The sequence below is a fragment of the Salvelinus alpinus genome, chromosome 2 (genome assembly GCF_045679555.1).
Source record: "Salvelinus alpinus chromosome 2, SLU_Salpinus.1, whole genome shotgun sequence".
NCBI lineage: Eukaryota > Metazoa > Chordata > Actinopteri > Salmoniformes > Salmonidae > Salvelinus > Salvelinus alpinus.
Window position 1 is genome coordinate 124,717,856 of NC_092087.1, and position 14,854 is coordinate 124,732,709.

The 14,854-nt window shown below is 45.3% G+C and overlaps 1 protein-coding gene across 1 annotated transcript; it reads left to right on the plus strand.

Annotated features, from left to right (window-relative positions):
• Positions 1-4,489: 4,489 nt before the first annotated feature.
• LOC139568566 (interferon gamma receptor 1-like) lies at positions 4,490-14,177 on the plus strand. The gene is made up of 7 exons (XM_071390485.1): positions 4,490-4,997; positions 7,541-7,658; positions 9,774-9,949; positions 12,297-12,448; positions 12,872-13,031; positions 13,233-13,375; positions 13,630-14,177. Exons 1-7 carry the CDS (start codon positions 4,931-4,933, stop codon positions 14,023-14,025), a joined length of 1,212 nt encoding a protein of 403 aa, XP_071246586.1. The 5' UTR covers positions 4,490-4,930; the 3' UTR covers positions 14,026-14,177.
• The last annotated feature ends 677 nt before the right edge of the window (positions 14,178-14,854 follow it).

A 14,854-nucleotide genomic window follows, 5' to 3' on the forward strand; every position in this document is an offset into this window, starting at 1 on the left:
ACTAAAATAATAAAGAAAACAAAGAATACTAAGGCCAGGGCGTGACATAGCCCCCCCCTTAAGGTGCGAACTCCGGGCGCACCAGCACAAAGTCTAGGGGAGGGCCTGGGTGGGCATCTGACCACGGTGGTGGCTCAGGCTCAGGGCGAGGTCCCCACCCCACCATAGTCAATCCCAGCTTATATCTCCCCCTACAAATGACCACCCTCATATTACCCCCACTTAATCTTTTGGGTAACATCGACACAAGGGGCAGCACCGGGATAAGGGGCAACACCGGGATGAGGGACAACACCAGAATGAGGGGCAACACCAGAATGAGGGGCAACACCAGAAACACCAGAATGAGGGGCAACACCAGAATGACTGGCGGATCCTGGCTGGCTGGCTCTGGACGCTCTTGGCTGGTTGACGGCTCTGGACGGTCATGGCTGGCTGACGGCTCTGGACGGTCATGGCTCGCTGACGGCTCTGGACGGTCATGGCTCGCTGACGGCTCTGGACGGTCATGGCTCGCTGACGGCTCTGGACGGTCATGGCTCGCTGACGGCTCTGGACGGTCATGGCTCGCTGACGGCTCTGGACGGTCATGGCTCGCTGACGGCTCTGGACGGTCATGGCTCGCTGACGGCTCTGGACGGTCATGGCTCGCTGACGGCTCTGGACGGTCATGGCTCGCTGACGGCTCTGGACGGTCATGGCTGGCTGAAGGCTCTGGCTGATCCGGTCTGGCGGAAGGCTCTGGCTGATCCGGTCTGGCGGAAGGCTCTGGCTGATCCGGTCTGGCGGAAGGCTCTGGCTGATCCGGTCTGGCGGAAGGCTCTGGCTGATCCGGTCTGGCGGAAGGCTCTGGCTGATCCGGTCTGGCGGAAGGCTCTGGCGGCTCCTGTCTGGCGGACGGCTCTAGCGGCTCCTGTCTGGCGGACGGCTCTAGCGGCTCTTGTCTGGCGGACGGCTCTGTAGGCTCATGGCAGACGGGCGGCTTTACAGGCTCATGGCAGACGGGCGGCTTTGCAGGCTCATGGCAGACGGACAGTTCAGACGGCGTATGGCAGACGGGCAGTTCAGGCGCCGCTGGGCAGACGGGCAGTTCAGGCGCCGCTGGGCAGACGGGCAGTTCAGGCGCCGCTGGGCAGACGGGCAGTTCAGGCGCCGCTGGGCAGACGGGCAGTTCAGGCGCCGCTGGGAAGACGGGCAGTTCAGGCGCCGCTGGGCAGACGGGCAGTTCAGGCGCCGCTGGGCAGACGGGCAGTTCAGGCGCCGCTGGGCAGAGTTCAGGCGCCGCTGGGCAGACGGGCAGTTCAGGCGCCGCTGGGCAGACGGCAGACTCTGGCCGGCTGAGACGCACTATAGGCCTGGTGCGTGGTACCGGAACTGGAGGTACCGGGCTGAGGGCACGCACCTCAGGGCGAGTGCGGGGAACAACAACAGGGCACACTGGACTCTCGTGGCGCACTCTAGGCCTGGTGCGTGGTACCGGAACTGGAGGTACCGGGCTGAGGGCACGCACCTCAGGGCGAGTGCGGGGAGAAGGAACAGTGCGTACAGGGCTCTGGAGACGCACAGGAGGCTTGGTGCGTGGTGCCGGAACTGGAGGCACTGGGCTGGAGACACGCACCATAGGGAGAGTGCGTGGAGGAGGAACAGGGCTCTGGAGATGCACTGGAAGCCTGGTGCGTGGTGTAGGCACTGGTGGTACTGAGCTGGGGTGGGAAGGTGGCGCCGGATATACCGGACCGTGAAGGAGGACACGTGCTCTTGAGCACCGAGCCTCCCCAACCTTACCAGGTTGAATGATCCCCGTAGCCCTGCCAGTGCGGCGAGGTGGAATAGCCCGCACTGGGCTATGCAGGCGAACCGGGGACACCACCTGTAAGGCTGGTGCCATGTACGCCGGCCCGAGGAGACGTACTGGAGACCAGATACGTTGGGCCGGCTTCATGGCACTCGGCTCGATGCCCAACCTAGCCCTCCCAGTGCGGCAAGGTGGAATAGCCCGCACTGGGCTAAGCACGCGTACTGGGGACACCGTGCCCTTTACCGCATAACACGGTGTCTGACCAGTACGACGCCCTCTTACTCCACGGCAAGCCCGGGGAGTTGGCTCAGGTATCCAACCCGGCTTCGCCACACTCCCCTTTAGCCCCCCCCCAAGAAATTTTGGGGTGTTACTCACGGGCTTCCAGCCACTCTGCCTTGCCTTTGCCTCATAAAACCGCCTCTCAGGCAACCATAGACTTTCCTAGACAACTACACACAACATAGACACAGCTAGACAACTATACTAAACATAAAGCCAACTACTCTAAATAAACCCCCTAAACCTTACAATCACCCTGGACACTACAAAACCCACATAAATACCCATGTCACACCCTGACCTAACTAAAATAATAAAGAAAACAAAGAATACTAAGGCCAGGGCGTGACACACAGAACTTCCTCAATGCTTTAGTCACTGGGTTAATGACAAGACGCGCATAACATACTGAAAATTGGCATAGGTGTCATTTTTGTTTAATATTCCGGGGGTTATCATGTACAGTCTTACGCATGTATTGTTCTGGGGCTTTATAAGGCGTCTGCAAAGCCCAATACCCCAGGACATTCGTGTTTCATAGACAACAACCCTGAGGGCAATACAATAGGGGGACCTTACTCTTTGAAATGCTTACTCTTTGAAATGTTCATTCCCCCACCCTGTTCAAAGAGGACACTAGACATCAAACATCATGACAACTTCAAAGACACTATAAAACTATTTTCACCCTATAAACCGTGAGAACCAGGAACAGGATGCCCAAACACATGGTCACTTCCTCCCCCCGCCCCCCACCCCACCAGGATGTCCTGACCGGAAGCCCAAATATGGGCATGCACACGTCAGCAGGACATAGGGTCATAAATCAACATTTTGACGTGTGACATCTACTTTATTCTCTCTCACAGTAGTTGTCGAGGGTGCAGCAAGTCAGCACCTCAGGAGTAAATGTCAGTTGGCTTTTCATAGCCGATCATTAAGAGTATCTCTACCGCTCCTGCTGTCTCTAGAGAGTTGAAAACAGCAGGTCTGGGACAGGTAGCACATCCGGTGAACAGGTCAGGGTTCCATAGCCGCAGGCAGAACAGTTGAAACTGGAGCAGCAGCACGGCCAGGTGGACTGGGGACAGCAAGGAGCCATCATGCCAGGTAGTCCTGAGGCATGGTCCTAGGGCTCAGGTCCTCCGAGAGAGAGAAAGAGAGAGAGAGAAAGAGAGAATTAGAGAGAGCATACTTAAATTCACACATGACACCGGATAAGACAGGAGAAGTACTCCAGATATAACAAACTGACCCTAGCCCCCCGAAACATAAACTACTGCAGCATAAATACTGGAGGCTGAGACAGGAGGGGTCAGGAGACACTGTGGCCCCATCCGATGATACCCCCGGACAGGGCCAAACAGGCAGGATATAAGCCCACCCACTTTGCCAAAGCACAGCCTCCACACCACTAGAGGGATATCTTCAATCACCAACTTACCATCCTGAGACAAGGCCGAGTATAGCCCACAAAGATCTCCGCCACGGCACAACCCAAGGGGGGGCGCCAACCCAGACAGGAAGATCACGTCAGTGACTCAACCCACTCAAGTGACGCACCACTCCTAGGGACGGCATGGAAGGGCACCAGTAAGCCAGTGACTCAGCCCCTGTAATAGGGTTAGAGGCAGAGAATCCCAGTGTAAAATCCTACCACAGATTTAACTGAAATAAATGATACAATTGTTATCAACAAGACGCCATATAAAGGATCACTGAGTATTGCTGTAAATGTAAATTCAACCTATTTTGCATGTCATGCTTGATCCTATGCAAAGTGTGCCAACTAGGAACTATATATTAAAACAGTCACTACAAGCACCTAAAAAGGGGCAAGACCTCAAAAGGCCCAACATCAACACAGGCTGTGATTTTGGCCAGTTTACTGCAGTTCTAGTTGAACTCAGCATTACGTAATAAATACAGGGACTTAAAATAATAAATATCCCCCAGGAGAGCAGGGTTCAGCAATAGACATACAATCTCACTGATGAACCATGTCATCTCCCTTTTATATTGAAGGAGAAAATAAATGCATGAGTATCACTGTTAGCTGTAAATCCTTGACATGCATTTATCGTCCATCTCAACCAGAAATCCAGCTGTATATCATTTTCCTTGATAGACAAAGGCCTAAAAAGTATATGTCGTTTTTATAGGACCATGTGCCACAATATCATCTGTCATCACTGTTGCCTGTACAACAATCCTAACATTCTTAAAAGTTTTCTAAGGTGGGCATTTGATATCACTTTCACACGGGTGCAATGAACAACATTGATTGTGAATTCCTTGTGTTAATTCTTTGTTGTTAGGTAAAGTTTATCACAAATCAGCAGTAGGAGGTGGCATTGATCAAGGTAGGCTACTGACATGTTTTTATCTGTCATTTGATGTCCTGCAACTGGAGAAAGATTGGGTTGAGGTCAAGGTGTGAACTCCGCGTTTTTCCCCGCATGTTTCCGGTACTCAACTCAGATTGGACGGACATATAGTCCATTTTAGGATATGTTTAGTTTAGTTAACTGACTAATAATTGCTAGGATTTCCCATAGGGTAAGCATATATCCTACAGAAGTCTTTAGAATGAAATGACGAAACGGAGGTGTGTCTTTTCGAAGAAACTGTAAAGAAATACGCCTCCGTGTCATTTACTGCCAGAGAAACTGCGTCTGTTACGTCAACGACCGATACTATTCTGATAACACATTTTAGCTTTGCGGTTATGTCTTATAATTTAGGTTAAAGGTAGATTGCTGTTTTTTTTTATTTTGTTTTATCTAAGAATAAGTCTATCTAATTGTTATTTCGGTTTCTTAAATTTCGAGGATTTGTATTTGAAAAGGCATGATGTTGGCTTTTTGTGGTTCACTGACATTCCTGATGGTTTTGGTCACAGCGGTTTCCACACTGGGTAAGTTGGTTAACCTGAATGAAAACTTAGAAAACTACATTGCTTTGATTGAATAACAATGTGGGTTGTAATTGTTCTGATTACAAATAGGAAGGGATGACTTCCGGTAATAGGCTTAGCTATGTAATAATACTGTAATAACAATTTTGTCTGTAGGTTATCTTTTCAAGTCATGGTGATTTGCCCACTTGTAGTAATTCGGCACACTATGTACTAAATCAGCTCACATCATCTTTTGTCAGTATCCTAACCGCCAAATGTCCCCACATGATGTTATAAAAATACAAATGGGCAGTAATTCTGAGTAGTCTGCATGTGTTTGAACCTGCCCTTAGAATAACCCGACCCTACAGTCAACTCCTCATTATGTCTCACCCGCTCCTCAATTGTAACTATTAACCACAGGATGTCAAATGAGTCTTGTATTTCATTCTAACATACAGTAGGTAGGCAAGAATTTGCTTCGGACATAGCTGTTAGGCATAAATAAATGTACTTTGGTCATACATTAGCTTAGCTACACTATAATAAAATGTTAAGATCAGATTCCGTGGTACCATAATAAACCAAAGGTGGTTTAACACGGGTGTGGTAAATCCCTGGACTGGTTATTCTCTTGAGTGCTTGCTTAGACTACAGACCTTTCTGTTCTTTTCAAGTAGGCTCATAAAAACATCAGTACTTTACTGTGATAAGCATGAGCAGGACAATGCTTAGGTGCTTTCTGCAATTCATTGTGGGTAAGGCAGTGTTGCAAAATGGGTTTAATCGTTTATGAGAAGGCATTTTGAAGGAATGCAGACGGGCAACAATGTAGCCCAACTCACCTGGACAAAGTAACACTCTTATTTGCTTCCTCATATCTGCCAATATTTACCTGCCATTTTCAAGGAGGGAAAAAGCAGTGTCTAATACATTATAAGTCAATGGAGATCTCTGGTTGAGATGAGAGTTGTGATGTGTCGTAAGGTTGAACATATAGTTGCCTAACAGGAATTGCCCAGGGCGCTGACATGAGGAAGTTAGTGTTGCTCAATAACACTTTGATTAACAAATTATTTCATTTGATTTACAGTGTATAGAGGGGTGGTTGTTTAGCACCAAAACCGACGTTTGCACAACTACGGGGCAAAACAGACAGGGTTGGCTTAGATTGTTGACAACATAAACTATATACATCCTTCATATGTTTATTGAAAACAAACAAAATCATATCAAAGCACGGCTCCAGGGCGCGCATCATTTTCGTGATGCGATTTATTTTTTTCGTGATGCGATTGATTGGGGCAAAAATCCGTGTGTTGTTGTGATTCTGGATAGCCAGATAGTTAGCAACAATTACAAGAAGCTAAAAGAAAAATGTGAATCATATTTCTTTTTTTACAAGAAGCTGCCATGTGGGGAATCGTAGGTGGCTCGTTTCAGCTAGTTTGATCTTGTTATTTATACCATCCCTTAGAAAAAAAGATTGCAGTTCTGAAACTGCAGGAAAAGTTCAGTAACTGCAGTTAACAACTATGGTATTTTGGACCCAGTAATTGCTGAATAATTCCAGTGTACTGCAGTTATACTGCACTGTATCTGCAGTTACACACAAAAATTACTGCAGTATAAAAACCTGTGTTATTTTGGAAGTAGAATTTGCAGCATACTGCATTTATACTGCACTCTAACTGCAATTTTAAACTGGGTGATTCGAGCCCTGAATGCTGATTGGCTGACAGCCGTGGTATATCAGACCGCATACCACATGTATTACAAAACATGTATTTTTACTGCTCTAATTATGTTGGTAACCAGTTTATAATAGCAATAAGGCACCTCAAGGGTTTGTGATTTATGGCCAATATACCACGGCTAAGGGCTGTGTCCAGGAATTCCATTGTGCATAAGAACAGCCCTTAGCCGTGGTATATTGGCCATATACCACATCTCCTCCAAGCCTTATTGCTTTATTATACCACAGTGTACTGCAGTGCAGTGCACTCTGACTGCAATCTTTTTCCGTAAGGGATGTTTTAACTAATGTCATGTCTATGCTAAAATTAGCTAGCTAGCTAACCAACAACTGTAATGATGTATTTGAGAGACAACAAGTGCTCATTGTGCAATTGTATTTATATTTTCAATAAGAAAATTAATGATTTGTTCTGGAGTCTAAATGACACCAACGGAGGATCACCTTATTTAGCTTATCCATGGGGGTGGTTACAGAGGAAACGGGTTGCATCATCTCAGGGGCATCAACAAGCAGATACTGCATACATTCAATCTTCAAAGTTTAGATCACATATTGATTTGAAATTACACCTATGATTGAATACATCCCTTTACTGAGAGAGGTGGAACTGTTTATCTTTTGCTTCAAAGCTGTTGCCATGAGCAACCCGTGTAGTCAATGTACTCTGGTGAAGGTTCCCATGGTACGAACCCTCATGAGCGAAACCTCAAGATGTTAACACTGAGACTACCTGCATGGCAGGTTATTCACATTGCCTGCATAAGCCTACTAACTAAATGGAATGTCTCGTTTTCCTGGGCAGTTCCGCCTCCAGAAAATGTGACGGTGAGCTGCAACAACTTACAAACAACTGTTTATTGGAACTACAGTGAACTGCTTCGTCAACCTCTCTTCAGATTGAAAATAACTGGTGATCACAGGTGAGCTCTGCTGGTATTCTAATGAGTAGTAGCTACTACAGGCTACTGCTGACTTGGTTTTGGACGTCCCTTCATAATGGCTTACATATGACATATACACCATGGCAGGAGGCTGGTGGGAGGAACTATAGGAAGATGGGCGGTTTGTAATGGCTTGGAATAAATGGAATGGTACCAAACACACATAAAGAACATGTTTGACTCCATTCCAGCCATTACGATGAGCCCGTCCTCCTATAGCTCCTACCAATAACTTCCTCTGATATACACTATGAAAGAACAATGAGGGACAGTATCCCGGACACAGATTAAATCTAGTCATGAACTAAGAAGCATGTTACAATGGAGATTCAAATAGATTTTTAGTCCAGGACTAGGCTTAGTATGTGTCTGGGAAACCGGCCCTGAATGTTTATTCATGTTTGTAATATCATGCTTTAATTGTTGATGAAATATGAGTTTGTCTAACTATACTGAACAAATATAAATGCAACATGTAAAGTGTTGGTCCCATGTTTCATGAGCTGACATAAAATATCCCAGAAATTTTCCATACGCACTAAAGAAAGCTTATTTCTCTAAAATGTTGTGCACAAATTTGTTAACGTCACTGTTAGTGAGCATATCTCCTTTGCCAAGATAATCCATCCACCTGACAGGTGTGACATATCAAGAAGGTGATTAAACAGGATGATCATCACACAGGTGTGCTGGGGACAATAAAAGGCCACTCTAGAATGTGCAGTTTTGTCACACAACACAATGCCACAGATGTCTCAAGTTCTGAAGGAGCGTGCAATTAGAATGCTGACTGCAGGAATGTCCAACAGAGCTGTTGCCAGATAATTGAATGTTCATTTCTCTACCATAAGCCGCCACCAACATCATTTTTGAGAATTTGGCAGTACTTCCAACCGGCCTCACAACCGCAGACCACGTGTAACCACGCCAGCCCAGGACCTTCACATCCGGCTTCTTCACCTGCGGGATCATCTGAGACCAGCCACCTGGACAGCTGATGAAACAGTGGGTTTGCACAGCTGAAGAATTTCTGAAAACGTCTCAAGGAAGATCATCTGCATGCTCATCGTCCTCACCAGGGTCTTGACCTGACTGCAGTTCGGCGTCGTAACTGACTTCAGTGGGCGAATGCTCCCCGTTGATGGCCATTGGCACACTAGAGAAGTGTGCTCTTCACGGATAAATCCCGGTTTCAACTGTACTAGGCAGATGGCAGACAGCATGTATTGCGTCGAGTGGGCAAGCGGTTTGCTGATGTCAACGTTGTGAACAGAGGGCCCAATGGTGACAGTGTGGTTATGGTATGGGCAGTCATAAGCTACAGACAACAAACACAATTGCATTTTATCGATAGATACTGTTACAAGATCCTGAGGCCCATTGTTGGCCATTGATCCCCCACCATCACCTCATGTTTCAGCATGATAATGCAAAGGCCCCATGTCACAAGGATCTGTACACAATTCCTGGAGGCTGAAAATGTCCCAGTTCTTCCATGGCCTGCATACTCACCAGACATGTCACCCATTGAGCATTTTTTGGGTGTTCTGTATCAACGTGTATGACAGCATGTTCCAGTTCCTGCCAATATCCAGCAACTTTACACAGCCATTGAAGAGGAGTGGGACAACATTCCACAGGCTCTCATCAACTGTATACGAAGGAGATGTGTCAAACTGCATGAGACAAATGGTGGTCACACCAGATACTGACTGGTTTTCTGATCCATGCCCCTACTTTTTTTTTTAAGTATCTGTGACCATATCTGTATTCCCAGTCATGTGGAATCTATAGATTAGGGCCTAAAGAATGTATTTTATGAACTGTAACTCAGTAAATTCCAGTGATTTCCTTATATGAACTGTAACTCAGTAAAATCTTTGAAATTGTTGCATGTTGCGTTTATATTTTTGTTCAGTGTATATAATTTGATTGAGAAGAACAGCATGCGTATGTTATGGGCATCAGATACCTCCTAACAGATCTGCTTATTCAACTATTACACATGATCTATTAACAGTTTCTAACTCTGTTTGTTGGTTGAGTGCCGTCTTTCTGTTAAATGTATCTAATGCTCCCTGTTTTTTGTATTAGTTTGTGGGAGAATTCCACTAAACATCATCATTTTGACCTCTCCCCCTTGATGTGGAATGCTAAAGAACCGGATCGTTACTATGTGAAGATAACGGCCATTGACGAAACGGAGGAATCGGCCTCTCAGAAGTCCTCGATATTCACATTTAATAGATATCTTATAGCTGACATATACTGTAAGTACGATGTTTTCAAAAGTGGGTATTCAAAGTGGGTATTGAAAACATACCAATATTTTTCCTCATTGTATAGAAACATGATTTCTTTGTGTGACATAAAAATGACATCCATCCAAGCAACAGAGAGGTACAGTACCAGTCAAAAGCTTGGACACACCTACTCCTTCAATAGTGTGCAAAGCTGTCATCAAGGCAAAGGGTGGCTACTTTGAAGAATCTCATATATAAATATTTTGTTTTGTTGAACACTTTTTACATGATTCCATATGTGTTATTTCATAGTTTTGATATCTTCACTATTATTCACTGATATCTTCACTATTATATGTTCAACAGAGAAGGGCCCATCTGTGGCTATGAAGACAGTAAGCACACTACCTTTGTTGACATTAATTTTTTGTTTGTTATATCTGGTCCAAGTATTTAATTCTGACATTTTGTTTGTATGAATTATTGCAGTTTTGATGAATTATTATAGTCAAAATGAATAGTGGCTATGGAAAGTTAACTTACAATGACATAGTATGCTAGTTAAGTGATTCCGTGACTAATATGTCTATCTATCTGCAGAAACAATTTCACTGGAATCATCTTTGCTCATGCTTTTGCCATTGATCATCATTGGCATTGTGGCCTTTGTAGTCTTTGTGACAATCTGGCTCTGCCAGAGAATGTCTTCTACATTTTCTACAATGTAGAAAATAGTAAAAATAAAGAAAAACCCTTAATGAGTAGGTGTGTCCAAACTTTTGACTGGCACTGTATATATGACAAAATTGAGGTAGTCCTCCTCCAGGTCAGTATATTGAGGTAGTCCTCCTTCAGGTCAGTATATCGAGGGAGTCCTCCTCCAGGTCAGTATATTGAGGGAGTCCTCCTCCAGGTCAGTATATTGAGGTAGTCCTCCTTCAGGTCAGTATATCGAGGGAGTCCTCCTCCAGGTCAGTATATTGAGGTAGTCCTCCTCTGGGTCAGTATATTGAGGGAGTCCTCCTTCAGGTCAGTATATCGAGGGAGTCCTCCTTCAGGTCAGTATATCGAGGGAGTCCTCCTCCAGGTCAGTATATTGAGGTAGTCCTCCTCTGGGTCAGTATATTGAGGTAGTCCTCCTTCAGGTCAGTATATCGACGGAGTCCTCCTCCAGGTCAGTATATTGAGGTAGTCCTCCTCCAGGTCAGTATATTGAGGTAGTCCTCCTCCAGGTCAGTATATTGAGGTAGTCCTCCTCCAGGTCAGTATATTGAGGTAGTCCTCCTCCAGGTCAGTATATTGAGGTAGTCCTCCTCCAGGTCAGTATATTGAGGTAGTCCCTTTCTGGGTCAGTATATTGAGGTAGTCCTCCTCCAGGTCAGTATATTGAGGTAGTCCTCCTCCAGGTCAGTATATTGAGGGAGTCCTCCTCCAGGTCAGTATATTGAGGTAGTCCTCCTCCAGGTCAGTATATTGAGGTAGTCCTCCTCCAGGTCAGTATATTGAGGTAGTCCTCCTCCAGGTCAGTATATTGAGGTAGAACCTTTCCAGGTCAGTATATTGAGATAGTCCCTTTCCGGGTCAGTATATCGAGGGAGTCCTCCTCCAGGTCAGTATATTGAGGGAGTCCTCCTCCAGGTCAGTATATTGAGGGAGTCCTCCTCCAGGTCAGTATATTGAGGGAGTTCTCCTCCAGATCAGTATATTGAGGTAGTCCTCCTTCAGGTCAGTATATCGAGGGAGTCCTCCTCCAGGTCAGTATATTGAGGTAGTCCTCCTCCAGGTCAGTATATTGAGGTAGTCCTCCTCCAGGTCAGTATATTGAGGTAGTCCTCCTCCAGGTCAGTATATTGAGGTAGTCCTCCTCCAGGTCAGTATATTGAGGTAGTCCCTTTCTGGGTCAGTATATTGAGGTAGTCCTCCTCCAGGTCAGTATATTGAGGTAGTCCTCCTCCAGGTCAGTATATTGAGGTAGTCCTCCTCCAGGTCAGTATATTGAGGTAGTCCTCCTCCAGGTCAGTATATTGAGGTAGAACCTTTCCAGGTCAGTATATTGAGATAGTCCCTTTCCGGGTCAGTATATCGAGGGAGTCCTCCTCCAGGTCAGTATATTGAGGTAGTCCTCCTCCAGGTCAGTATATTGAGGTAGTCCTCCTAAAAGGTCAGTATATTGAGGGAGTCCTCCTCCAGGTCAGTATATTGAGGGAGTCCTCCTCCAGGTCAGTATATTGAGGTAGTCCTCCTCCAGGTCAGTATATTGAGGGAGTCGTCCTCCAGGTCAGTATATTGAGGTAGTCCTCCTCCAGGTCAGTATATTCATTACTGCAGGCTTTTGCTCTAACTCTACTCTAATACCCTTTTCATTTTACCTCAGGCAAGTTGGATTTCCCTGCTGTAAATGTGTCAATGAAGGATATGAAGGTCACAGTGAGCTTCGACAACCCTTACCACCTGTACACAGAACTGAAAGAGTCTCGCATTGGTGAAGATGACAAACGCTTCCTTTACCAAGTAACCTATGAAAATGTAAATATGATGAAAATTGCCCTTAATTGGTTAGAATCTACTGTATATGTAACAGTATAGCTTCCGTCCCTCTCCTCGCCCCAACCTGGGCTCAAACCAGGGACCCTCTGCACACATCAACCACAGTCACTCACAAAGCAACGCGCCACAAAAGCCTTGCAGTGCAAGGGGAACAACTACGTCTAGGTCTCAGAGCAAGTGACGTCACCGATTGAAACACTATTAGCGCGCACCACCCCTAACTAGCTAGCCATTTCACATCGGCCACATATACATGCAGAGGGTACACACGGGTCATATCCATTTAATTACTTTGCTCAGTGCATTAGTAATGATGACCTAATGTTGACATCTATGGATACTTAACGATGATGTTGACATTTAGATGTTTTACTAATTGCATATTCTTTCTTCTGTCTGCAGACTAATCACACATTTGAGTGCCAGATAGAAGACAAAGTCTGTAGTCATCCCTTCACAGTCCTGGAGAACAAGGAGAAGTACTGTGTTAGTCTGGAGGAGAATGCAATGGGCAGCAAAGTTATGTTCAGCAGAATAGGACCCATCTGTGGCTATGAAGACAGTGAGCACACTACCTTTGTTGACATTACATTTTCTTTGTTATATCTGGTCCAAGTATTTAATTCTGACATTTTGTTTGTATGAATTATTGTAGTTTTGATGAATTATTATAGTCAAAATGAATAGTGGCTATGGAAAGTGAACTTACAATGACATAGTATGCTAGTCAGATTCTGTGACTGATATGTTTATCTATCTGCAGAAACAATTTCACTGGAATCATCTTTGCTCATGCTTTTGCCATTGATCATCATTGGCATTGTGGCCTTTGTAGTCTTTGTGACGATAAAGCTCTGCCAGAGAAGCATGCGGAAAAGAAACTTGTCCAATTTTCCAAAGACTTTGGTAAGCGCATAATGTGTATGGTGGGTAACGTGCAATGTATTATGTAGAATGTGTAAAATATAGTGTATATTATGTATACAGCAGTACTGTGTGTCGTATACTATTTTACCCTCTGGGACAAATTCATCCTATCCAATGCTTTTGCTTGTTGTTAGAACAGTACATGTTATCGGTTTATTTTCTGGTCCAAAACAGTAACCATACACCCTCTGAGCTGACTAATCTCAATTTGGCTATGTATTATTCTTTCACAGGCTTCAATCTTATCAAACCCACATGACAAGAATATAATGGACCTGCAATTTGAGATCATAGCGCACATCAGTGGCATAGAACCAGTTACCACCACATCCCAGAGCCTGTTGGAAACTTCAGAAGAGGAGGAGGAACCGACCACTAGCGTTGGATTTTCGGCTAACCCCTTTAGTTCTGGGCAGGTGGGGGAGGGCTTATCGGACAGCAGAAGCCAATTACGGACTGAGCTTCAGGTGACACAGCCACGCTCTGTGCTGCTGTGTGGAGATGACTCAATGACATTGGAGGACATGTATTCCACAGCTTCTGGCTATGACAGACAACACATCCCTCCACCAGAGGTGGAGGTGGAGATGAGTGCAGGAGATGTAGTGGTGGGCTATGGCCCCACCTGAGCACCTCTGAACTCAGGCCTCTGTAACAAAAAAAACACCTTTCAATGGATGGATTAAGAACAATGACATTTGACTTCACAGAACTGGTTTACCTAGGTACACTGATACACTATCATGCCTAACTGATTTTCAATCATGTCCTCATTGGTGTAGCTCTTCATTCAAAGACTCAATCATGGGCACGCTTACTGAGGTGTTGCTGCTTCGCGTGATGTATTGTCTCTACCTTCTTGCCCTTTGTGCTATTGTCTGTGGCCAATAATGTCTGTGTAATAATGTTTTGCTGTTGCCATGTTGTGTTGCTACCATGTTGTCATGTTGTGTTGCTACCATGCTGTGTTTTCATGTGTTGCTGCCATGCTATGTTGTCATCTTAGGTCTCTCTTTATGTAGTGTTGCGGTGTCTCTCTTGTCGTGATGTGAGTTCTGTCCTATATTTTTATTTTATTTGTTATTTTTAATCTCAGCCCCCGTCCCTGCAGGAGGCCTTTTGCCTTTTGGTAGGTCGTCATTGTAAATAAGAATTTGTTCTTAACTGACTTGCCTAGTTAAAGGTTACATTTTCTTAAATTAAGTAGCGAAATGTTTGAATTTTTGTACATTTTATTTTAAACTTTTTTTAACAAGGCAAACCCTAACCCGGACGACGCTGGGCCAATTGTGCGCCACCCAAGGGGAATCCCAATTACATCCGGTTGTGATACAGCCTAGAATCGAACCAGGGTCTGTAGTGACACCTCTAGCACTGAGATGCAGTGCCTTAGACCGCTGTGCCACTCGGGATGACTCAGTGAACAGTCAGTGACAAAGTGCTCAAAGCCTCCAAGAT

Bases quoted from the DNA above. Each gene is read 5' to 3' on its own strand.
- LOC139568566 (XM_071390485.1), top strand. From the start codon at position 4,931: ATGATGTTGGCTTTTTGTGGTTCACTGACATTCCTGATGGTTTTGGTC. The intron at 9,950-12,296 runs GTAAGTACGATG...ATTTTACCTCAG, and splicing joins TCTTATAGCTGACATATACT to GCAAGTTGGATTTCCCTGCT. The intron at 12,449-12,871 runs GTAAATATGATG...TTCTGTCTGCAG, and splicing joins ACCAAGTAACCTATGAAAAT to ACTAATCACACATTTGAGTG.